Consider the following 24336-nt stretch of genomic DNA (forward strand, 5'->3'; position numbering starts at 1 on the left):
AAAATCGCCATTGTATAATTCAGAGAGATAAAAAAGCCTGCCTGCAACTTATGTTGACAGTACTGTAGACAAAACGGACAGACGTGGCGTCAGAGTGGAGGAAAGTATGGCCGAGCCGGAATTACAACGGTAACGTGGAGCGCGGAAGTCGTATTTGAGCGTGGAGCGGCAGAGCTTGCCAAGAAACGAGATGGCTGCGACGTCGTCATCGTCTAGCATCTCTGACATCTCAACGGAAAAGAAGTCCGTAGTGCGCCAGAAGATCCTCCCCCTTAATCTGGCACTTTGCATGCAGGCCAATCAGGCGCCCTTGCTGGGAAACATGACTCTCGCGGGAGAGTGCCAAGGTTCTTATCATTGCCAAACTAAATTAAGCTTGTCTCCAATGTGGATGCAAAAAACCTCGCAACCATGACTCTCGCTGCATGGAATGCGCTACCAACAAGGTCTTCACAAGTGCATCACAAACAAACAAAGATACCATGCATTTCAAAATTTCTAAAGTGAGAAGCGCTTCGATCTCTCGCCTATGATTGTGGAATCATATTGCTTCAAGCCGATTGGTTGACATTGTAACGTCACATGTATAATATTTAAAGAATATATGATGTGCCAAAAGAAAATTTAGCTAGAATCTCTAAAACCTTTGTACCTCTTCTATATGCTCAAACACTTTGAAATATCATATTATAGATCATTTTTATTAGCATAAATCTTTAGAATATAAATGTTGGTAGTCTAAGATATTTAGTAAGAGAGGAGTCTCAAAATACTCTATTGGTTTTGCTTCTTCATTCTTTTAGCTATAACTTGTGACAAGCATGCATGCTTTGTGAACCAAAGTCAACCCAGTCTATATTCTCCAATATTGAAAAAACAAAGCTCATTGTGAGGAATAATTGGCTATTATTAACCAAAGTATCATTTGCTGTTATAACTGCAATTCTACATTCTAAGAGCATATTTTGTTATTGGTCGCCTCACATGATTTTATTTCTTTAAAACCATTGTATCTTTTTGCTACAAAGACTCACCACCCAAATCACAACAACATCAATCTCTTTACAAGAAGATTGATATTAGATCTAAATTAGTCAATGTCAAAGAGATGTATGAGAGGAGCCATAGGACATGAGCTATTTTCAACTATCGACTAATACCTCAATATTTGATTTAGGTTATTTTCTCTTGAAAAATTAGTAGTTTTTGAAATCTCTGAGTTGAAGTTCACCTTAGGTTGGGATGAAGGCTAAGAACATAGAAGGTTGCGATGAGATCTAGAAATGGAAGGAGCGATAGATCAGAATAAGAGAGGTGGGAATGAGGGCCATGATTCTAATGATGGATTTTAGAGATGATCCATTTTTTATAATGATGGTTATGACAAGATAGATCTATTTAGTAAATGGATAGATTATATATATATATATATTTTTTAAAAAATTTATTTATAAAATATAATAGATGGATATTAATTGAAATAGATTTTTTAGTGAAAAAATATTAATAAGTTATTGTTATGTTATATGATTCTCTAAAATTATATAATTTCATATAATTTATTTTTAATAAAAAAATTGATGAAATTTTATTGAAGAATATTTGAAAATTTAAAAATAATAAGATATTTTTTAATAGTAAAATCAAATAAATAAAATAAATCCTTTTAACATTAAATATCACTTCTTCTGATTATAATATGTAATTTTATAATTTAATGAATAAATATTATTCATCTAATACAATAAAATCCGAAAAATTAAAAAAGTGATTATAAATTGAATACAAAGATAAATATCAAAAAATAAATGTATTTTAGCTTATATAGACATTGTGTGGATTTTAGTTCATTGAATTATTTTTCTTTTTAAAGTATACAAATGATCATTACATAAATTTAAAATATTTTACATGGTACTAAATAAGTGTATATAATATAAATATTTGTAAATACAATGATCTTAACATGTTAAAGCAAGTCATTGATGTATAGTAATGTGTTATGTATTATTAAATTATGATCAATAGCATAAAATAAAAAGAATTAAGAATTAAGATTATACAGAAATTATATATATATATATATATATATATATATATATATATTTGTATTCATATTAATAGTAAAAAACCATATGCATCCAAGTCTAGATCAAAACTTTAATTCTGAAATTCTGAAATTAGTGCAACAACATTATTTCTATCTATGAAAGGAGTGGCATTTGGCATACTCCCATGATCTGCTGTTATACACATCATTCCACTTGAACAATTCTCTAAAAGCATGAGAATGACAACACAGAAATTTCATTTTATTATATTTTTTCAAAAAATCATCTTTGATAGAATGGAACAAAAAGTAAAAAACATCTAAACAAGAAGTATGAATTCTAAATTCTATCACATCCATAATAATTTTTATTCAAAAACTGAAAACAATAATAGAACTGGTAGTGTGATGAAGGGTTTTTGTATATGCCATGTAGTTGAATTTTGATTGGACCAAACTTTTTTTTTTTTTTTTTTTTTTTTTTTTCATGCATCGTCAAGTGTGTATGGGCGCAAAATGATGAAACAATCCACTCATAGGAAAGGACAAAGCCCTTGGGAACGGCTCATGTGGAACTCGTGGGGAACTTAAGATCCTTACGTTGCCACTTACCTATCAAATCTTTTACTTTTACTTTTTTAGCGACCATCATCCACATTTGCTGTAATGTTGACACGTTGTTGTGGTCACTAAGCAATGAATTTGGAAGGGCAACTAAATGATTCAAAAGATTTGATGGATGGTTTTAGCTCATCAATTAAGATGTAATTAGTAGCCATTAAATCGTCTGTGGATTTGGGTATTCACAAGAGTTCATGTGATAAATATGGTTTCTCAAATGAGTAAATAAACAATTATATTCTGCTAGCTGTTTCATGGTCTCGAGACTTGGTCTTCGTTTTGAAAGATTAGTATTTTGGCCTGACTTTTTTTTCTTTCTTATGGTGTGCTTTTCATGACAAGGAGCAAACCCACACAAAATGCCACATTATACTACTGCATGTAAATCAAGCAAAACAATTGCAAGTCCAACATATGGATAAATTCAGACAACACAAATGCCATCATACGATAATTAAGGACTAAGGAGTTTAAAAAAGATATAATCATTAAACACCAATCAAGATAAAAACTTGTTTACATCATACAACTTTTCAGACTGCCGTTTTTTTTATGAATTCATCTCACATGATCAAGTCCAAAACATTGCAACAGATTCTATCGGTGTAGTGACCGTGCTAGTTTCTCATCAACCTAATCATCTTCTTCTCCTTCGCTAGCACGAAAGCTCCGGACGATTTCCAAACGCACTTGGCAACTAGAGAGCACAGAAGTTTCAGTTGCAAGGGATCGAAACAATTGAGCGCAGGAAAGTGAGATGGTATAAAGACTGAACTTTGCTGTAATTGGAGAAAATTAAATAAAAACTACAATCCTCCCCAAGTCAAGACATTCGACATCACATCCACAATGGGAATGTAGTTTAGCTCCGACGTCGGTGTAAGTAACTGCCCCCACCATGGTGCCTCCAAGATCATGATATCGACTCCGAAGCTATCGTCACAGGCGTGGGGAACAGATCACGACACTCAAGAATAGCACCATCGTGTTGTACAAATCTCAGAACAAATTCGTCTCCTCTCGTAGAAAACGCAAAGTTTGACAGGGAGCAGGAAGTAATATCTGAGGTACTCCAGCTCGACATATCCAATGGTCGTTGACAATATTAGGAGCGCCTTCAACTCAACATGAATGGACAGCCCTATCTCATTTCATATTCATCAGAATCATCGTAATTTTCCTCTTCGAATTCTTCCTCTTCTCTGCGCACAGGCGGCCTTTCCAACGCAAACCAGCCAAACTCCCCTTTCCTGTAATCCCGCAAGACCCTTTGGGCAGCCTGATTCACGTCTCCTTGAAATAAAGCTTGTGCAACTTCCTCCAGCAGGGACTCCCCAGACATGTTTCTCACATTCTCCAATTTATACCTCTTCTGCAGGACCTGAGGACCTGCAGATGGTATCCGTTTGATCATCTCCACTAACACAGCTGCAACTCCAGCAACAGCGTATGAATTCTCCCCTATGTCATTACAGATCGCCAATCTAGTTGCCCCTGCCTGGTCTTGTATCCTCATGGGCAGCACACCAGGCGCATCGAGTAGGTCCAATCCATCCACAACTCTAGCCCATTGCAAGTGTTTAGTAACTCCTGGCCGCGGTGCTGCGGCGCAAACCTTTCGTTTCAGAAGTCGGTTGATGAGGGAGGACTTGCCTACGTTTGGATAGCCCACCACGGCAGCTCGAACATTTCTGGGAAGAAGGCCTTTCGCTTTCCGTCGAGCGTTAATATCTTCATGAAAAAATTCACTTATAAAAACGAAGTTCCATGAGGTTCCAGGGTCTGTCTGGCTACACTACAAATAAAAACGAAGAGTTTCGGCACCTCATGCTTTAACATCTTCAAATCTACTAGGTAAATTCAAAATGTTCCGCAAGTAAAGCTCACCAAATTTACGCTTCTGCCAAGCTAATCCAAACGAGAAGGTTTATGAGTCTATAAAAGATGGACAGCAGGCTTTACGTGAGGTTAAGCCTACCAACTTTCTTTTTGTACTGGAGTTTTCTTGCTAGGTAGAAATACAAACCAGAATATTCATAGGAGACAAACGGTACCACACACTAGATGAAATTCAGAGGGGTAAAGGAAAAAAAAACACGACAACAAAGTGGCTCCCCCGACAGTGGACAAGAGAAAACTCACCATCGGCCGCGGATTTCGCCATCCTCGCTAACTTCATGGTACCTGTGCCGCGTTGGCCATTTGCGAAAAGCACACTAATTCCTTGTTTCGCAAAGTACTCCCCCCAGACTTGTTTATCTGCGTTTGATACCATGTCCTCCCTATTCATTACAATAATCTTCTGTTTATTCCCCATCCACTCATCAATCTCTGGGTGAGCAGTTGCCATCGGAATACGAGCATCTCGGACCTCAATTACCACATCCATCAACTTCAGCTGCTCCTTCAATGCTCTCTCAGCTTTCGCAATGTGACCAGGGTACCATTGCACCAGTCTCGCCGACCGCGTTAAGTAGTCTACATCTGAATCCAAAGCTTCCCATTTCTCTGCCTGGGCGTCAATAGCAGATGTCCTTGATTGCACCACTTGAAATTTCGCTGATTTTGTAGAAATCCGGAAGTTACACGCCAAACTCGCAACATCCCCAGTAAAGCATGACCCGCTTTGAAATGACTGCCTGCAAGTCAGTGCTGGCCATTTCCCAGTAGCCATGGTAACGGCCATAATTAAGCAGACCGAATCCTCGCTACGCCACAAAACTCCGAGTGCGGAAAAACCCTAAACCCGGATTCCGCAAAATTAAACGCTGTGCGACGCACTGGCGCACCAAAGAAAAAGAAAAAGAAAAAATCACCTGAACACGATAAAAGAGACCCATTATCTTTCAGAAAAAGAAAAAAACAGCAGCGACACTATCAACGAGCCATCGCCGCTTCAAAACCCTTCCCAGCAAAAGAGCGGAATAAATTCTCGAGAAAAAATGAGGAAAAAATATGGACGCACGCCACAACATTCAACCGAACCACCATATCCACATACAATCCATGTTATCCAAATAAGTGCAAAATTTATGAGAACAGTGTAAGAAGAGTAGCACCAGGAAAATTCGGACAGAATTGCAAGGGCTTCACACTCACCGAGAGAATCCGCAAGAGCCAATTGAGAAGAGACTGCCACAACTACACGCCTCGTGGGGCTCGAAGCCTTCCTTCCTTGAGAAAGCAAAGCAGAGCAAAGCAAAGCAAAACCCACGACAGACAGACTCACTCACTCACACCCCTAAGGCTGTGAAGACCAACTGAAATATCAGGATCAAGTGAAACGGATGGATAGATGGGTTCATTCCTGTATTTTCATTTATCTTTATCGAATCTCACCACCCCCTCGCCATATATTATCTCCATCTGGATAGATATATTCATTACTGCGTATCCTGTGTCAACCTAATTCTTCAGACTTGTAAATATTCTTATTAAATATTTATTAAATTATCAGAAAATTTCTTCTGATGTAAAATTTAACAAAACGTTCTTATTTTTACTAATTTTAAAATACTCAACACAGGCTTGAATTTTATTCAAATTATTATTAACAAAATATCTTGTTTTATTTTCCTTTTCTGTTTAGATAGAAACTTTATCCATCACCAAATCTCAAGCTACTTAGATCCCTACCTATATAAACATATCTCATTTGAGTGCAAGTTCAGATAAAAGAAGCAAAAGCTGAAAAAAATCAATCTATGAACAAGTTGGTAATTGAGAATGTATTACATTTAGGGTATTGCTAATGTTACCACAATTTTTGCTATAAACACCAAAACCCCCCATCCACCACATGCCACCTTTATTCAATAATTTTCAAACGAATCAAATTTTCTTTGTTCAATACTTTTCAAACTAGTTGATTTGAACAAAAAAATTCTTGGAATATAATAATAATAATAAAAATATGTCAAATGGGTGGCGGGTTATGGTGACAGTAGCAATATCGCATAAATTTATAGTAGAGGTAACACAATTCGTATATATATATTATACTTTACACATCTGGTTTCTGCCCAGAACTTTAAAGTTTGGAGTTGGCCCAAGAACGCAAACGAATGAAAGTTCTCGTTCATCAAAAGGTGAAGCTCCGAGCGCCGTTTCATGGAGGGTTGGTGGGTCCAGTTAGGATATCCAAACAGGCCACGTCGGCTCCAGCTGGAAGGAGGTTCAATGAGCTGGATTAGGATTGCACTTGTTTCGTAGGAAATCAGAGGTTCAGAGAAGCGAATGGAGCCAGCAAAAGGCTTTGGGACACTTCGAACATGACCTGGGGTCAAGTTAGCACCCTTTTACATCCCAGCTCTTTCAGCGCAATTTTTTCGTGGGTTAGAATCTAATTGCCATCTTATGATACTTCGATTGTGGGTTTCGAAGAGCAGTAGTTCGACGAAGTTGGGTCTGATGTTGTGAGTGGAGATTCATGAGTTATTGAGGTTGGGCGATGTGAATTTTGGGCCTTGATTGTCGCTTGTGTCGATTTTCTGATTCATGAGTTGGGTCAGGAGGGTTGGAGTTTTAGTGGAATTACAGCTTAGGACATGTGAGAATCCAGGTGGTTCTGGGTTTGGTTCTGTATTCAGCTTAGCTTTTTGTGGCTGTAGTGGATCTGTCGTTGAGTCCAACTCAATTTCTCTTCATGCTGATTTCACTCAACACTGCCTGAAGTTGTAGAACTTTTGATTGCCCTTGTGGTTATGAAGTGATGATCGCTGCAGCTCTGGTTCTTTCGCTTAATCCTAGTACAATAGGTTGTTGCCAATTTTGGGTTTTAGACCTCTCTTCCTCTTTCTTGTAGTTAATGTTTTGATCACGTGGTTCTTTTAGCTTTCTCATAGGTATGAATATTCTTGTTTTCCATTTCATGTGAGGACGTTAATCTATCACTGTTTGAATATCGCTTTGTGAATAGTCGCTTTGAAGAGGGGAGTTAGTCAGCGTTAGCATCAGAAATCTTAGCGCACTTCTTGTTCACAGGAGCGTTACCAAATCAACATGCGGGAAGAATCACGTGCCACGAGTTGGAGGGAATAAGAATAGTTTCAAGACTGACGAAATTACTGAGAATGATTAGACATAACCCCAAGGGTTTCTGAATTATTCTGTGGCGTACCGGTGGACAGTCAAACGTATCTTATGTTGTTGTGCACGAAGCGGTCTAAGATGTATATCATGTCTTATCAGTAGGTAGGAATCGGAAATGAAGTGGAAAAAGGAGTCACGGATTATAATCTAAGACGTTCCTCACTCAATTCGCATGCCTAAATTTTTCCTATGTGTCAGTAAGTGTCGCTGCGTTGCTTGAGAGGAGTACCATGTTCTCTTAGGATTTATCTTCGTGCAAAAAGGGGTGGAGGGATGTGTGGAGGTTTAAATTTACAAGTTTTGCACAATGGCTGTGGTTAGTAAGCACCAGCAACGGGTTATCGGGGTGGCATTGGTGGGTGGAAGTGCCTTCATGAGCAGTAGGGTTTTACATCTATTTGCCCTTATAGACTAAGGTTGATACTTCATGAAAAGCATTTTGCGTTTATGAGTTGTCTTATCAGAATTTCGATTTCAATATGAGCTGATCATTAACTCAATTTTTGATGCGGAAAATCTCTCTCTCTCGCTCTCTCGTTCACGATGCCATGCGCTGAGAGAGAGAGAGAGAGAGAGAGAGAGAGAGACTTTTCGATTACTTTTCCCGCGGAGTACTCTTTACTTTTGGACTGTATGCCATAATGACTTTAGAAGAACTTTGCAGTAGTAGTGATTGTTATAGAGTGGTTAATACATACGCAAATTATTGATGTACGCTTCAATGTTGAAAAGGACTAACACATTGCTTACATTTAAAAGTTGAGTTTATGCGGGCAATTTTTTTATCATGCCATTTGGTTAATTTATCCGGGTAGTAGTGGACTCTCTGTTTGCAAAGTGGTTACAAGAGATTTTGCGAGTATGTGTGCCTGCACTTATGTCCAAGAATTCTTTCTTAATTATCGTGCAGACTTGCCTTCTCATGAGCCGAACCCTTTTGACAGGTTTTGCTTACTGCGTACTTCGGCGAGTTCTGTTCGTCAAATCGTGTGTATTATGTGGCATCTATTCTGAGCGGCCTTTCAAATGTAGACCAAGTATATGTTGCACTTTGTGGATAGATGGTACTTTTTGCATGGGATTACAGGTTGAATTGTTTTAATCTTTAGGATTTCTTATAATTTTTTTCGAAAATCCATTTATCGTGATTCCAAATTTAATTTTCTGTATCTGTTTGTTCTTTTGGTTATTGGTTTTCATGTCCAAAATCTAGACCATGCATTCTCAGTATTTTGGTGTCTTACATTCTGCTGCAGCGTATTACTGAAGACGTTCAAAAGTTCTCCTTTTGCAATAAGCGAGCTTTTCTTTTACATTGTCAAGCCTGTATTAGATATTATTCTCTATCAACTATCTCTTGCTAAAACCATAGAGTAAGCTTCATATTTTATTTCAACTGTTTTCTTTGAAGTACAGTTGCCACGTCAGATATTTTTTCTTCAGAGCTACAACTTCTTCCGCCACATCTCTGGATCACCAGCAGTGTACTAGTTTCTTCCTCGTGGTGTTCTTTCAAGAAAAATTGAAATATGTTGCTCTTCTCCTCACATATCGCTTCAGAGTGATATTTAACAGCAGTGGTAGCATCTAATTATTGTCATGAACGAGGGTACTGCTCTGTTGAATGTAATGAATTTTAAATGCATTTCATTAATCATGCCAATAGTAAATGGTTTCTAGGTAATCATACGCATGTTTCACTTGTGCGTGGTCTATTATGCAGGTACCAAGAACAGTTCGCTTTGTATGCTTACTTTCTTCTCATATCAGCATTCTTACACGTTATTAGCCCTCGACTGGCACATTGGCAAGTCTTCAATATTCAGTGTCCTTGCGGAACTTTGGCCTCTACACTGTGGTGTCATCGGTCGATCACCTCCGGGAGAAATTTGTTACCAATCTCGGGTCATTTTATTTTTCTTGTTTACTTTGTTTGCCTTTATTTGGAAAGGAAACTATTCAATAAAATGAAAATTTTAAAAACAACAGCAGAAGATGATGAAGAGGCTACGAGGGTCTATATAGCATCTGCTCTGTCTTTAACAAGTATAGCTCTACTAGTTTTCAATTACAGAAGAGCTCCTCATCTCTAACGGGGATGTTATGTGCTTCAAGATTTGAGCTGATGGATTGTGATCTTTGAAGAAACCTTACCTTATGCGAGGAACACTGAGAGACTAAGTGCTGTATCCAACGCCACTTAAACCTGTTTCAAGAGATAAGAATGAAAGTAAATGGTATAGCTCTGCATCGCTGCAATCTATCAAGTATACGACGCATCCTGATGACAATCGAGTGTTGTATGCATTGGGTGCAACAGAGATTGGATATCTGGTTTATTTGAGGGTTGGCCTTGCCCACTTGCAGGGGCCTAAGTCCTCTTTCTATTGATAATTGTTTTGCTGGAGCTTGCTTTTTCTTTTTTCTTTTTTCTGGCAGGAGAATAGTAAATCGGAGGGTTGAATCAGGTATCATACAGGACTTTATCGTTGAAAAGAGAAGATTATTTATCTTTATTTTCTCCTTGTTTCGGTAAATCTGAGAATGAGGTTTGAAAGTTGCAACTCAGAATTGGGAAGAAACTTTGTCTGATGGCGAAAAGCAGCGTCTAGCAATTGCTCGAGTATCCTACCGAGGAGTCCACCAAATTTGATGTAAACTCTCAAGGATTCGGTACTGTTTGGTAATGTATGCTTTGATTTTGAATTATGATTGTTCATTCCTGCTGCATCTGCTTTCTCAGTGTTGAAATTCATAGTTGATTCTGTGATAGCTATGCTGTGCTTGATGAATACAGATCAGCAGTTAGTACGGACAGAGAAGAAAACCTATACAAAAGACTGCGTGAGAGTGTTATCAAGTTGATATCAACAACCCATCGCCCTGTAGTTAAGAAGTAGGCCTTCCTCTAATCATTCCCACAACTAGCATGTTTGCTCTATTAAGCTTCCGTGATTTGCAGACGTGGATATTATTACGTTCCTATCCACACATAACTAATTGATCATGTGTAATTCTGAACAGATCAGGGGGTCGAAAGTCACGTCTTGATTGTTATTGTCAGTATTTTCCGCTAGGACTACTAACAGTGCATGCAAACAACGTCGGTTGGTTACCAACTATTGTTTCTTGTCTCATAGGACTTCCGATGACAGGATCATTTTATGGATTTCCTATTTTTTCTGATTTTTATATCTTTAATGGCTACAGGAAACATAATAAATTGCAGATCTCGTAAGCCCAGCAGAATCCTTGTTAGATTTGGTAGCCCTTAGAAGGTGGTTCTCCCTAAACATTTATGATAGGTTCTCATTATTTTATAATACCCCTACAGCAGATCCACACAAACTTTCAAACGCTTTAAGTTGATTGTACAATCTTTCTGTTAGCAATGCTTGGTTTCATTGCAGTGTCAAAGGACTGATTCCCCATTCTGTAGACGAGATCGGGGGAGGGAGGGGGTGTGAAGGTGCGAGCAAGTGGGCAGGAGGTTCGTCGTTCAGACACAGTGTACTCCGGGGTAGGCACCCCGTTGTTCATGGGAGCGGACTTGATCTTCGGGCGCCGCAAAATGGCAGCGCAGATTCGAGAGTGTAGGGCACCGGCGGTCTAGTGGTAGAATAGTACCCTGTCACTGTACAGACCCAGGTTCGATTGCCGGCCGGTGCAGCGAGCCGCTTCGGCTGGAATAGCTCAGTTGGTTAGAGCGTGTGGCTGTTAACCACAAGGTCGGAGGTTCGACCCCTCCTTCTAGCGCAACAATAGAACTGCTCCGCTTTTTTGCAAGCCCGCCAACCTCCTTCACAACGTCCTCGCGTTCCCTCACATTCCCATCATAGGCGCCTATATTCTGCTCCCCTTTGCCCCCTGCCCCCTTCACTCCCATCCCCACCAACATGCACCGTACCTGACACCCCTTTCAAAACTCCTCATCCCTTGCCCCACCCCATCCTTCATCTTCACATCACTCATATGTCACATAGCATCCACCCCCTTTTATTTTTCTTGTCTATATAATCCCACTTTCTCTCCCAACTCTTCCCCACAATAATGTAGATGGGTGTCAACAAAATCCCCATCCTGCCCTTGTATGTAACCAATTTACAATGTCTGTTGTATGCCCCAAAAGTTTTACTTATTCCAATCAACCTAGAAACTTAATATTCACAAATATAAAAATAAAAGTATTTTTTTAGACAACAATTATTTTGAATCAAGTTATTACTATTTTGAATTTGTCAATTGTGGTATTTATTAATTATCAAATGTAATTTGGGATAATTTTTGTTAAGATTTTTGGATGTTGGTTAAAGATTTTTAAAGAATAATTATTGAAGAAATAATTGAAGTAAAGATGATTTTGTATGCATATTGGATGATTTTTTTATTTTTTATTTTTATTTTCTTAATTTTTTTTGATTATCATTAAACTCTGATGCAACTAGGTAGAATATTGTGCTCTCTTCTTAGCATAAAGATTGCTTAGGACTTATTGACAATACTTTTTATTTTTGTAGTTGGAGTTTTGATGCTTTTTTAAGTGGATGTTAATAGAATATGTAGAATTATTAAATCCTAAGGACTTAGATTAGTTTTGTGGTAAATAAATTGACATAATTAAAAATATAAATTAATTAAAATAATATATATTTATATTTATATAAAATATATAAAATATATTTTTTATTTGTGGCTTTTGGTATTTATTATTTTAATAAGAAAATCAAATATATATCTTAATTGCATAACCTTCCTTCTCGGAATATTCATTTAAGTAGTATCTCCAACTTGGATCTTGTAATAAGCGAAGATCCTCATCTCCAATGAAACTTCAATGAAATTGTCTAAGGTGATTTGAATATTTATAATATTTACAATCTTCTTTAGAAGTAGAAAGTTGTGGTTTAGAAATTTCAATAGAAATTAGTCCATGACCGCACGTGCTAATGCATATATTTGGTACTCATCAAGATCCTACTACAAAATGTCAACCTCCACAAGCCAAACCAACATCTTTGGATTTCTTTCAACAAAGGCCTTTAGAAATGTTTGCTAATGGAAGCCAATGGTTCACTTTTCCAACTCTTACATCCAATTGAATATGTGTTGAAGGATCTCTTGAGCAACAACCAATATGATGATGATTTCTCTTTTCTTTAACTAAAAAAAAAGAAGAACAAAGCAATTCTAACACATGAGTAATATTGATTAGACTATAAAGGAAACAACTCTACAAAAGATCAAGGAAATCATGACTACATCCATAGTATGCTCTCCAAATGAGTATTAAGAACGTGACTATTGTCTTGTTCAGTGTCCAATCAATTGACTAAGATGTACATAACATTGATAAGAAATTGGAAATATGCAATCTATTTTATAAAACACAATATCAAGCAAAGATGACACTAGTACAAAAATACTACTATAGCATTGACAATTACCTCCAATGCATCAATCAACTATAATTCAAAGGTGTCAAGAGCTTTTGAAATAAAGTATCTTACACAGTTGAGAGAAATTACTTCATTGGTAGTACATCAATTTTTCTATCAAATAAACTAGTCCTAAAAGTATTCTCATTTGAGATTATTGTCAAGAGCTAAGTCCAATATATCATCTTAGATATCAATAACAAACTATTTAGATCCATTTACAAACTAAAGCAATTATTCTGCATGTAATATCAAGTAATTTATACATGTCTTTGCACTATTGGTTGAGTACATAGTAAATCAAATCATAATTTCTACTATTCTTTTGAAGGTTCTTGTATAAATAAAGATTATCATATCCAATAGATTAAGCCTCAAAAATCATAAACAATTATGCAATAGATAAAAGAAAGATGATAAATCTAAATACAATATAGTTAAGCTAACTTTCGTACTACAAAAGAAGAATCGAAGAGTAAAAGTGTGTAGAGAAAATCCTAAACTTTATTAAATGGTTAAATCACCATAGTCAAGCAAAATTTTACAACCATGAGTTTTGTTTTTTTAAAAAAACTCAAAAGATTATAAAGTAATTTATAAGCATATCAAGTTAGTAGGGCTTTTCTACCTAAATCCTCAAAGCCTTATTAACAGTAACAAGGTCAACTAACATACAATACTAAGTGGATGAAAATTCATTAAACTAAATTAGACTACATCCATCTAATATAGGTTGGTACCAGATGTCACATCGTGTTATTATAGAGAAGGAAATTGCCTTGAGAAAACACAAGGCTTCTGGTTGCTACTTATTGCCATATTTTTTTATAAAAACTTTCAGAACATATTCAATATTCAATAAAAACACAAATCTTTTGTAATTTTTTTTTCTCCTCATATTGTCAATAAATCCCTTCATTAAAAATTTGTAAACACACATGAATGCTATCTTTTCAAAATCCTAAATCCTACCCTATTTATAAATCCTAAATCCTACTTCTAAAGCTTGAATCCTAAATTTTATTTTATTTTAAGTTTTTTTATTTAAAAGAAAAAAAATAGGTTGAAGATTCTAAAGAATTTATGTCATCATACTTTATCCACTACTAACTTGTCTTTTTTATTTTATTTTATTTTATTTTTAAGAAAAGCTATATACCAATTTATTAGGAAGATGAATATATAAAAGGCATAGGCATCATACATCATGCTACTATTTATGAAGATTCTTCACTCCTGCCTAAAGGTGACAATGGCCCTTGTCATCCAATATAATCTCCTAATGCATGCATTGTAGAACCAACCCTCTACATATGTTCAATAAATTAATTGAGGACTTTTAAAAGAATATATATATGTATATATATATATATTCTTCTCTCAAATGCTACTATGGGAGTTAAAATCCAAAACCTCCTAAGTGCCACATAAGTACCTTACCATCCATCCTTCTCTACAAGCCCTAAGCCACCACTTGATATCCAAAGCCTCAATTTTCCTCTACTTAATTTTGATGCCCAATCTCTTTTCTTTAATTAAATCTCAATTTCTCACAAGCTTTAATTTTTTATTTTAAAAAAATTTATATAGCTATAAATAGTCCTACTAAAAACATGTCTACCGAATTTCACATTAAATGGATACTTTAATAATTAATTATCTTAATTCCTTCTACAAACTTAATTTTTCTAACAACTATGACATTTCTTACTAATAAGATTCATACATCTTTTTATATATATTTCTTTTTATTCTAAATATATTATCATTAATTATTTTAATCTATAAATAAATAAATTATTTATTTCTAATACCTAATTATTTTTTTAAGTATTTTATTTAATACAAAAAATAAAAACCAAGAACTAATGTATTTCATAGTTCTTATATATTGTGTACAAATACAATATAACAAAGCCATAAGGTGCTTCTACTATAATCTTTCTTCTTTATATTAATCATCTTTTTATTACTCCTAATGATAACAAATGCATTGCCAAAATCAAACTACAACTTATTGAGAAGTATGAAATAAAGGACCTTGAAAAAAATTTAAAATAATTAGGAATTGAGTTTGAATACCTGTATAATAAGATGTTTTTTTTATCAATTTTTTTACTCTCAAGAAATATTGAATGAATTTGGTATGGTTGATTGTTCACTTGAGCACTACTTTACTAAAGGAACCTATTACTTAATCTTATACAAAGATCTCATTGGATAATACAACTCACCATTCTAAGATGATTAATAAAATTTGTTCTCTACTAATACAAGATCCAATCTATCCTAGGTAGGAAGTATTTTTATTAGGTTTATTGTTATGCCAAAGTAACAACACTTAAAAGCAGTTAAGCACAATTTGAAGTATATAAAGAAGTTAATTGACTATACTTGATGGATTCACAAATGTAGATTACCTTGGTTCTCTTGAGACTTGATGCTCCACTATTGGATATGTATTCAAGCTTGCCTCTAGACCAATTATCTGATCTACCAAACATTGGTCAATTGTTTTCTTTAATACTAGAGGTGGAATACACAACACTCTTGGAAGCTTCCAAAGAAGCAATTTATTTACAAAGGCTATCACAAGATTACAAATTTCATTTCCATCCAAGATACCAATGTATTCATCCAATAAATCAATTCAAACCTTTCTGAAGCTCACATTTCTCCTGTTCACAATTTTTCAACTGCAACATGGGCTCAATTTGCCTTGCTCAAAATCCCATATTCCACGCAAGGCCAAAGCATTTATCAGTGAATTAGAAAGAATAAAGGTTAGAAAATAGATAACATAAACAATCTGAGTTGGACCCAGAGTTTTGATTGATTAATCATGAGAGTCAAGTATAAAAAAGACCCATGCAGAAAACCCCAGAATCTAATCGTTGTCCCAATCGTACAAGATTTTCAATACCAGATAGCTTAGAATCTTTACAATCGTGCAGAATCCAGGAAGATGAATTCGATACTCTCAAAACTGAAAGAGATCCTCTTTTTGACAAATGGTAGGACCACGTCCTGGGCTTGACCAATTTCTAAACTAATCTGTAATGCACGCTCGTACACTGCAGATAATCCGTCAATTCGTCTCGGTTCGAATGTTCACGCACAATTATCTGGTTGCCCTGCAATGCTCATGGTTGGCTCGTCACAAGAGACACCATTTCTATTTGGGTACATCCGCTACAGAAAATCATGCAAGCGCCCTACAATACCACATGACTTTAGATCTGCTTAAAATCCTCAGGGACTTGCACAATGACCTCCAAAGGTTGCCCAACACAGACCAACATTGATAGTGAGAACTCGTTGAGTTTTTTGTCTGCTGAACTAAGATGCAATCACCGGCGGACCATTCATCCACGTGCTTCACAAGGGTGTGCTCAATGCCATATCAAACAGAGCTTTTGTGGCGTAGACCGGACGGTTTTAACCGTGGCCTGGAGGAGGCCCAGATGGGTGAGAATGAGGGACGCCCATGTTCATGGTCATACCCATTCCCACATTCATGCCCATGCTTACATTCATACCATGTGCTCGAATATCCATCATGTTTGGTGGAGCGCCTCCCTGCAGAAAGAAAATTGATCTATGAATCCTTGAAATGACTCCTGCGCTGCTATTTCACAAACGTACAAACTTGGAATATCAATAGCACAAACATGAAGTTAAATACCTGATAAGGCAAAGGGGGTGGACCAGGAACCAATTGACCGGGCATTGTCATATAAGGACCGGGTACAACTCCAATACCCGGAGACCGTGCCATATAGCCCTGCGGCCCACCTTGCATGTAGTCACTACGCATGGAAGGTGGAGGCCCCAAGGGTGGAGAGGGTCCCATAGGTGGCCGAAGCTGCTGCGGGGGGCCTTGGGCAGTTGGACCTTGAGAATTCATTTGGTTCTGCATGTGCTGATTTGGAATCATCATGCTTTGCTGAACTGGTCTATTCAGGAGGGGCTGGGGCTGGGACTGGGGCTGAGGCTGAAGCTGGGCCTGATTTTGTGGCGGGCGTGACTGAGGGGGTGGAGGAAGTGATTGAGGCCTTTGTTGAGGCTGTTGTTGATTGTGTTGGTGAAATTGATGCTGTTGTTGCTGCTGCGGCTGTTGAAACATATTCGGATAAGGTGTAGAAGGTGGATGAGGTCCCCGTAGACTAGGATTCTGGTTTGGAGCAGGAGGCAACGGCAGCCTTCCAGCCACCACTGGCTCCAATGCCATACCCACACCTGGAATAGCGCCTTCGCTACGACTAGGACCATTACCAATATTTGAACCTGAGTTCTGACTTTGTAAATGAGAATCGTTTGCACTAGCTCCTGCTTCCACCGCAAACAACAAAAGTTGAATGGCATGTTCGAACATTATTCTCAGGTGAAACAAAGTCTTAATCCAAAGCAGTAAATAAAAATCCATGTCACCTCGCAACTTTTCTAAATAAGGATAATCACTATCGCGTCAACTTTACCTTGTGCATGGGCATTGCTCTGTCTGTTCTCCCTAAGGGTCTCCCCAGGGCGATTGCGGCACCAGAATTTTGTGGTATGATCATTACTTCCACTGTCGAACGCAAAAATATGTCCAAGTCATCATTTAAACCTCTACTATCTTTACACATGATGAGACAAAACGTACTGCTGTTTGGATTAGACAAATCCTGCAGTTGCATTCACCTCAACAAGATCTGGTCACGCTTGCTCTACATGACACCAAGTTTGAAATCCACGCATAACTAACCAAAAAAGGGAGATTATAAATGCAATCATCAAAAATACACAATACCTGCATAAAATATGACCCATCGGATGCCAAGCCAGGTCCCAGACACTGCTTTCATGTGCATTTGCAACTTCTGCTTGTGGTCCTTCGTGCCTGCTCAAAATAAAGACCTTTACTTTACCTTGTGCATGGGCTTCAGGCGAGAATTTCGCAGAGGCATTCAAGTTTCTTATAGCTTCATAGCGAATAAATCCATGCTAGGAGAAAAGATAGAAAATTCAGCACTTACCCAACAAGCCAATGGATGATACTACCATCATAACTTCCACTGACAAAAAGGTCCTCGTGAAATGGATGCCAAGCCAAAGCTGTATTCAGGCAAAAGTAACCCCCAAAGAGTCAAAAACGACGAACACAATCGAGACTGTACGAAAATTATGACTATACGTCCCATTCAGACTGTCAAATGACAGGTTTATGAACAAAAGATGCAGCAGAAGAAGACTTACATGTAACCTCCTTCCGATGCCCTCGGTAGGACTCCAATTCCTTCAGAGTGCGAATATCGTACAACTGCAAACATAAGAGAAAACGTCAGAAAACTGCATACATGCATAACTAGCACCAACTTAAATACATCATTTGAGAAAATGATACCTTAATAGTTTGATCTCGAGATGCAGTGAGCACCCAATTGCCATTACTGTTCCATTTTACTGACAGTACTGTGTTTTTGTGGCCATGTCTGTGCAAAAAGACCAGCATCAATGACCATATAGTAGCAAAGAGAAACCAAATCATAGACCAATTATATACTAGCTCTAAATAGAAAGACAAAAGAAACGTATTAAGAGAAGAAAAAACGAGACTAGAGACAGTGCTGCAAAAAAGCAGTGGATTAATTTTAAATTTTGAACTACCCCTCATAGCCCGCTTTGCCATCAGAGACTCTGCTCGTGGTATAGATTTGCAACTTGATTATCATCATTGTTGTAATTTATGAAAGATTCTTCCATTAAGCCCAGTATACATTAGTTAGGCTCTATGTACGCTCCTACCCAACGTGTTACAAAGCCTACTTCTATTCGAGACAGACCAAAGAGTTTACATCTGCTGCGCAATGTATGATCGTAGACTAGCCACAAAATACCTCATGGCAATCTAAAGCATCACTTTACCTTAAACCAAGACAGCTCTTCCATAACTTCACAACTCTGTACAGCTCCATCTACTCAACTAGAAAAAAACACACACAATGTGATCCACGAAGGACACATGCTAGAAAAAAGAAACTTACAGGGTACAAAGTACTCGTCCTGTCTTAGCATCCCAGAGTTTAACTAGATTGTCCTTTGCCCCTGCACCAGTTCCCATCTCAAATATCAGTTGTATTGGAGTCTTTTTGATAGAAATGCACAAACATACACTCCGACCATCAGATGAGAACACTGCGTTTATCAACCTACCGGATACAAGAAGTGCTTTTTGAGGGTGCCAGTCCACGCTCTTAACATCCCAACCATGTCCTGTAAGATAGACACTCCATAAACTCAATCATGGGTATTTATCACATTTCACATAAGTAGAAATACAAAACACAATCTGATTTGTTAGCCCAACCGGCGCTGGGATCTGAACTTCATGTGATTTACTACCAGAAATTTGTCTTATAAGATTCCATAAAATGTAACCTTGAATCCAAGAGTAAACGTCCAAATGTATACGTTAAGATAAGCTCATGATAAGAATTAGAAGTGCCACAAAAACTTGTAGTCGACCTCTTGCAAGAGACAAAGAACCCCTTATGTACGAAATTGAACATTAAGAGAAAATTCATTTACCAGTAAGTGACCTTTCTTCTTGACAACGAGCAAAATCCCATACTTTGACAGTAGTATCGTCAGAGCATGAGCAGAACTTGAGGTCTGTACTTGAGAAGCTGTAATGAGCACAAAGCAGACGTCTAGAAATAAGCAATTATCTACATTTTCCAATTGAATATCACAAATTGCATGTTTGCGCTGCGAAAGTACGCGAATGAAACTCCAAGGCACCGGAAAGAGGCACGGCTGCACTCTGAAACAAAGGAAAACGGTATATGTACACTTAATTTCATGCTCAATCGTAGTTTGCATGCATGTATACCTCAAGTCTCGCACAGCCTCCTTATGTGCCGTTTTGTTTGCCTTAACGTTGTTCATGTTGGTTTGCCAGTACCTGCAACACTGCATTGTGAATACAGTGATGAAGCAACAAAAGCTGCAATTCGCAATCTTTTGCAAAGTAAAACGGACTGAAGTAAAGAAAATACTTCAGTTTGGCAATTCAGGTAGAATTTCCCAAAAAACTGAAAAAAAAATCTTTCTAGAGAATACTCACTTAATGCAACCGCCATCATCACCAGTCACCATCCAATTCTCGTTGTGACTCCATACCATTGATCGCACTGCAAGGTCATGTGCCTGCCCTTCCAAACAGAGAACAGTGGTTAGGGACAGGACTTATCTAATTCATATTGAGTGAAGCTACAATTGTTGAGGACTAGGCAATCACCTGTAAAATCATCTCAAAATTGAATGATTGTCCATTCCAGAGTGTGAATTCTCCACTTTGTGATCCTGTAATCAACCTTCGTCCATTTGGCGTCCACTGTAACCAATGCAAAGTTGTCATTAAGAGATGCACGCAAGTACATTATTTCTACTTAAGATGAAGCACTGAAGAGCCCCCAAAGGTAGATGGATGAATACTCAACAAATGAGATGCACAAGATCCCATGTAAAACTTGATGACAACCTGAATCGGGCCCCATACAAAAGTTAATGACCTAGATCAGGAAGAAGTATCCTACCACTAACAAACATATATAAAACGTTGTTTGCTTGTCATCTCTTAAGTGAAAATGGCTTAATTGGATCGATTACTCGTGATTGAATGAAATAAGTAGAGGTTTATATTACTGAATCAAGAAGTACATATGATTCTATCTGACCTGAACACCCTCATCCTAAACTTCTGCAGGCACTACGAATAATAAACATATGCTAATATTCTCAAGCTTTCAAAACTTTGGAAGAATCCACTGTGAGCCCAAAAATATGCCTCAAAATCTATTCTGCACACATCTACTTGTTCGAACATTCAGTTGGAAATCCTAGTCAAAAAATCACTGCATTTGCAACTATGAACTTGAAATGAGGCAGTCAACTAGTTTGAAACATGAACATGTCATTAATGTAAAAAATTAGCCTCTTAGATCGACATCAACAGCAGAAGAATTTACCAACACTCGATTAATTGAGCACCGCACTTTATTTGTCGAAGGGTGCACAAACTTGGTAGTGAAGCTCGTCGCTGGATTATCAGGGTATGCTACTGTCGGAAGCATCTGCCACACACAATTCTTCGATATTAAAGATCTCGAATGTAATCTATCACTGTTTTAGCGAGTATGTTTTCTAATTCACCATGTTACAACAAAGGTTGCGTATATAACTTGGCCGACATAGACATTGTAACTATGTAACACTATTCTTGACAAATAATCTACTCACACGATCTCTACACAAACCATGCGATGGAAAACAAAAAGTCCCAGAGAATTCTACAGCAAGACTCAAAATTATATGTAAAAAAGATGGTCTATCAGCCAGTCCCTAAAACAAGAGGAAACTCACATCAACAACAGCAGCTGAAGTAGGTTGCAACGCAGGAGCATCCCTACAATCGCGTTGCCAAGTCCGGTTCTGCAGATTTGGCGTAAGAGTTTAAGTTAGACTGAGCAATTGTCCCCAACGCAAAAATTCTTTATCACTGCTCATCGTGTTGCGGACTAAAGTTCTGAATCTTAGCGAAATGAATAATTGACCTAAACCAAAGCAAGACAACACAACGACAGAATGCACGTGCTTCTGGAAAAGACATACCAAGAATCCAGGAATGCAGAAGGAACAATTATCCAATACAAATTTGAGGTAACTGACCTGGATATAGCGCACAACTGTAGAGCTGTAATCGACAGTTCTCCGGTGAACAGGTTTCCGCATCCGTTTCCCTACAGAAAACAGATCCTCCTAGGTTAGGCATAAAACATTCTATGTGAATGTCGCCACTGGTTTAGTGTGGCGGATAGACCGTTCGATTATGTGACCTGCTTTAGAATCAATTCTCTGTTGCAATGTGGTACTTTGCGACTTCATTGCGACATTAAATTCCCATTATTGGATCGGTTAGAAATTGGACGGGGGATTGTGAGAACTTTATCTTGGCGAGAGAATGACTAAATGTCATTGGTTATTGGTGCATTAAGATTATGAAAAAGGTTTTGCAGCAGTACAAAGAGCAAATAATCCCTGCTCTTCATCGCATGTTCCACTTTTGCACAACACGGAGCCTCCTGCACCCCCCAAGGGCTAGCCAAGTACCTTTTCGACAGTAATTCCTCGCTATAAACCACGATGCAAGAACTTGCAACTAATCCAAGTCCACACACATCCAAACCAAAATTTAATTATAACAACTAAAATCACAGCAATCAAGACTCCAACTGACCATTTGTTCCAACACACGGCGACTATCGCAAAGAATTAAGAATTAAGAAGCAACCATGATTGCTCGACACACGCACCATCGAAGATAACATTAGGACGACCAAATTCAGCCGGAGCAGCTGACGCTGCCGTAGCAGCAGGGACCGGGGGAGCCCGAAGATAATCGTGGCCCTGTTGCATCTGTGGCCCCTCCATCATCGTAACCAGCTGAGATTGCTCCCTTCCCCGCTCTCAATTCCCTTCAATCACCTACACCTCCCTCCTCTTCGCCATCCCCTGCCCTGCTCTCCTCCACAGCAGGTTTCCTAAGACTACAATACAATACACTGCGTCTGTCTGTAAACAATCTACTCCGTGCCCCCGCGACGAAATTAGGGTTTGGACTGACGGATCCGCTTGAACACACTCACCCCCGCACTCACATTCCGCTTCGCAGTTTCTACGATACTTCTTCCTCTTCCTCTTTATTCACTAGTTGCCTTTGTGTGTAGCAGTAGGCCCAGTGCCTGTCATTAGTGTCCTCCAGGCGGACCGAGCCAGGCTGGGAACAGGCTCAGCCTTTCTACCTTTTTTTTACTTTTTTTTTTCCTTTTCTTTGCACAATATAGAGTATGCCTGATAATTTGATGTTAAATGTTGTGATGATGTAAATAAAGCTGCTTGTGAGAAGAGGAGACCTGAGAGTTCAAATGCAGTTCTTGACATTTAACCTACGAAATATTTTTTATATTATTGTGGATAATTGATCCATGTTGTGGAACTTTTTAGTTCCGCGCAATAATCATATTAATTTTGAACATCTAGCATGTCTATTGTCATCTATGACTTCTCATATTTTGTAATAGTAATGTTATCTATAACATTATATGTTATAGATAACATTTTGTAATAGTAATGTTATAGATAACATTTTTTTCTTCTTTTTGTATGTCAGTTTTAAAAGAATGGGTCTCTTCAATTGAACTGGACCAGATAATTTTTGTGGTATGGAAGTCCTTTTTTTTTTTTTTTTTTTGTACAAACGGTGGTTATATTAAAGAACTAGATACTTTACACTTCAGTCTGGGTCCCAGGGACGGGTTGGCAGAGCTGAGAGATTCGGTTCCATCACCCATTGTAATGAGCGAAGGGTTCCCACACAGAAATTTTTTTTACTACACCAAACAGCGTCAAACTCCTTGGGAAGAACTGTCTGCCGCTTCTTACCACAGGTCTTCAAAAAACTAAGAATGTGGTTTCTACGTGCCATGCCGGCGTAGATTGTGTCCCGCCAGTCACTGTGGCAGATCTGCGAGACGTTAGTTACTTCCTGAGAGAAAACTAGAATACACCATATTCTCTATAGGACAGCGCTGAACGTCCCCCGCTGAATCCGGGGTGCGGATGTTGGAGTAACGGTGCCATGCTCGCCTTGCAAATTTGCAATTCATGAGGCAGTGGTCCGCTGTCTCCTGGGTGTTCCTGTCACAGATTGTCCAAACGCTGGAGAATCCCAACTACCTGTTGGGAGTACACCTGAGTTAAGGAGCCACAAGAACACTTCCAACCTTGCGGGTTTGTTCTTATCCCACATGAGCTTCGTGGAGTCCGACATTTCTGTTGGAGTGAGGCCCAACGCAGCTTGTTTGATGTGAAGTCGGGTCGTTTGAACTTTGTCCAGTGTGATTCGGTAGCCATGTCTTGAAGAATAATTGAAAAAATCAGCAGCTTGGAGAGGTGGAACTTTGCGCCATTTCCATTCCGCGGGGTCAAACTCGAGTGACTTGACTGGGCCCATGCATCGAATGGGTCCATCGCAGGCTACATTTGGGTTAACATGAATATGTTTGAGATCACAGCTCGGGGTGATTACACGAATCG

At 38.1% G+C, this 24336-nt stretch overlaps 2 protein-coding genes, 1 long non-coding RNA gene and 1 other non-coding gene across 7 annotated transcripts; 2 read left to right on the forward strand and 2 right to left on the reverse strand.

Moving 5' to 3' along the window:
* Nucleotides 1–3140: 3140 nt before the first annotated feature.
* On the reverse strand, nucleotides 3141–5924 carry LOC112293911 (DAR GTPase 3, chloroplastic). The gene is made up of 3 exons (XM_024543879.3): nucleotides 5771–5924; nucleotides 4814–5487; nucleotides 3141–4402 (listed from the first exon to the last, which is right to left on the reverse strand). Exons 2-3 carry the CDS (start codon nucleotides 5355–5357, stop codon nucleotides 3813–3815), a joined length of 1134 nt encoding a protein of 377 aa, XP_024399647.1. The 5' UTR covers nucleotides 5358–5487; nucleotides 5771–5924; the 3' UTR covers nucleotides 3141–3812.
* Nucleotides 5925–6881: 957 nt separating this feature from the next.
* Nucleotides 6882–11543, forward strand: LOC141046391 (uncharacterized). Of its 3 annotated transcripts, none has more exons than XR_012219308.2 (2): nucleotides 6882–7005; nucleotides 8707–11543. It is a non-coding gene; the product is annotated as an uncharacterized LOC141046391 (long non-coding RNA). The 3 variants fall into 3 exon arrangements; XR_012219310.2 differs by having other exon boundaries at nucleotides 6888–6957; XR_012219309.2 differs by having other exon boundaries at nucleotides 6990–7113.
* TRNAN-GUU (transfer RNA asparagine (anticodon GUU)) lies at nucleotides 11445–11518 on the forward strand. Its single transcript has one exon. It is a non-coding gene; the product is annotated as a tRNA-Asn (tRNA).
* Nucleotides 11544–16085: 4542 nt separating the features above from the next.
* On the reverse strand, nucleotides 16086–22836 carry LOC112293796 (flowering time control protein FY). Of its 2 annotated transcripts, XM_073539798.2 has the most exons (18): nucleotides 22554–22836; nucleotides 22263–22322; nucleotides 21910–21980; nucleotides 21604–21672; nucleotides 21210–21314; nucleotides 20480–20575; nucleotides 20306–20388; nucleotides 20072–20143; nucleotides 19768–19865; nucleotides 19393–19452; nucleotides 19224–19284; nucleotides 18584–18671; nucleotides 18436–18499; nucleotides 18216–18294; nucleotides 17990–18079; nucleotides 17676–17767; nucleotides 16883–17526; nucleotides 16086–16776 (listed from the first exon to the last, which is right to left on the reverse strand). In XM_073539798.2, exons 1-18 carry the CDS (start codon nucleotides 22672–22674, stop codon nucleotides 16636–16638), a joined length of 2094 nt encoding a protein of 697 aa, XP_073395899.1. In that variant the 5' UTR covers nucleotides 22675–22836; the 3' UTR covers nucleotides 16086–16635. The 2 variants fall into 2 exon arrangements, with proteins under 2 accessions (XP_073395899.1, XP_024399411.1); XM_024543643.3 differs by lacking the exon at nucleotides 22263–22322.
* Between the last annotated feature and the right edge of the window lie 1500 nt (nucleotides 22837–24336).

This window comes from Physcomitrium patens, chromosome 16 (assembly GCF_059467195.1).
Source record: "Physcomitrium patens ecotype Gransden chromosome 16, ASM5946719v1, whole genome shotgun sequence".
In the NCBI taxonomy this organism is placed as follows: Eukaryota; Viridiplantae; Streptophyta; class Bryopsida; order Funariales; family Funariaceae; genus Physcomitrium; species Physcomitrium patens.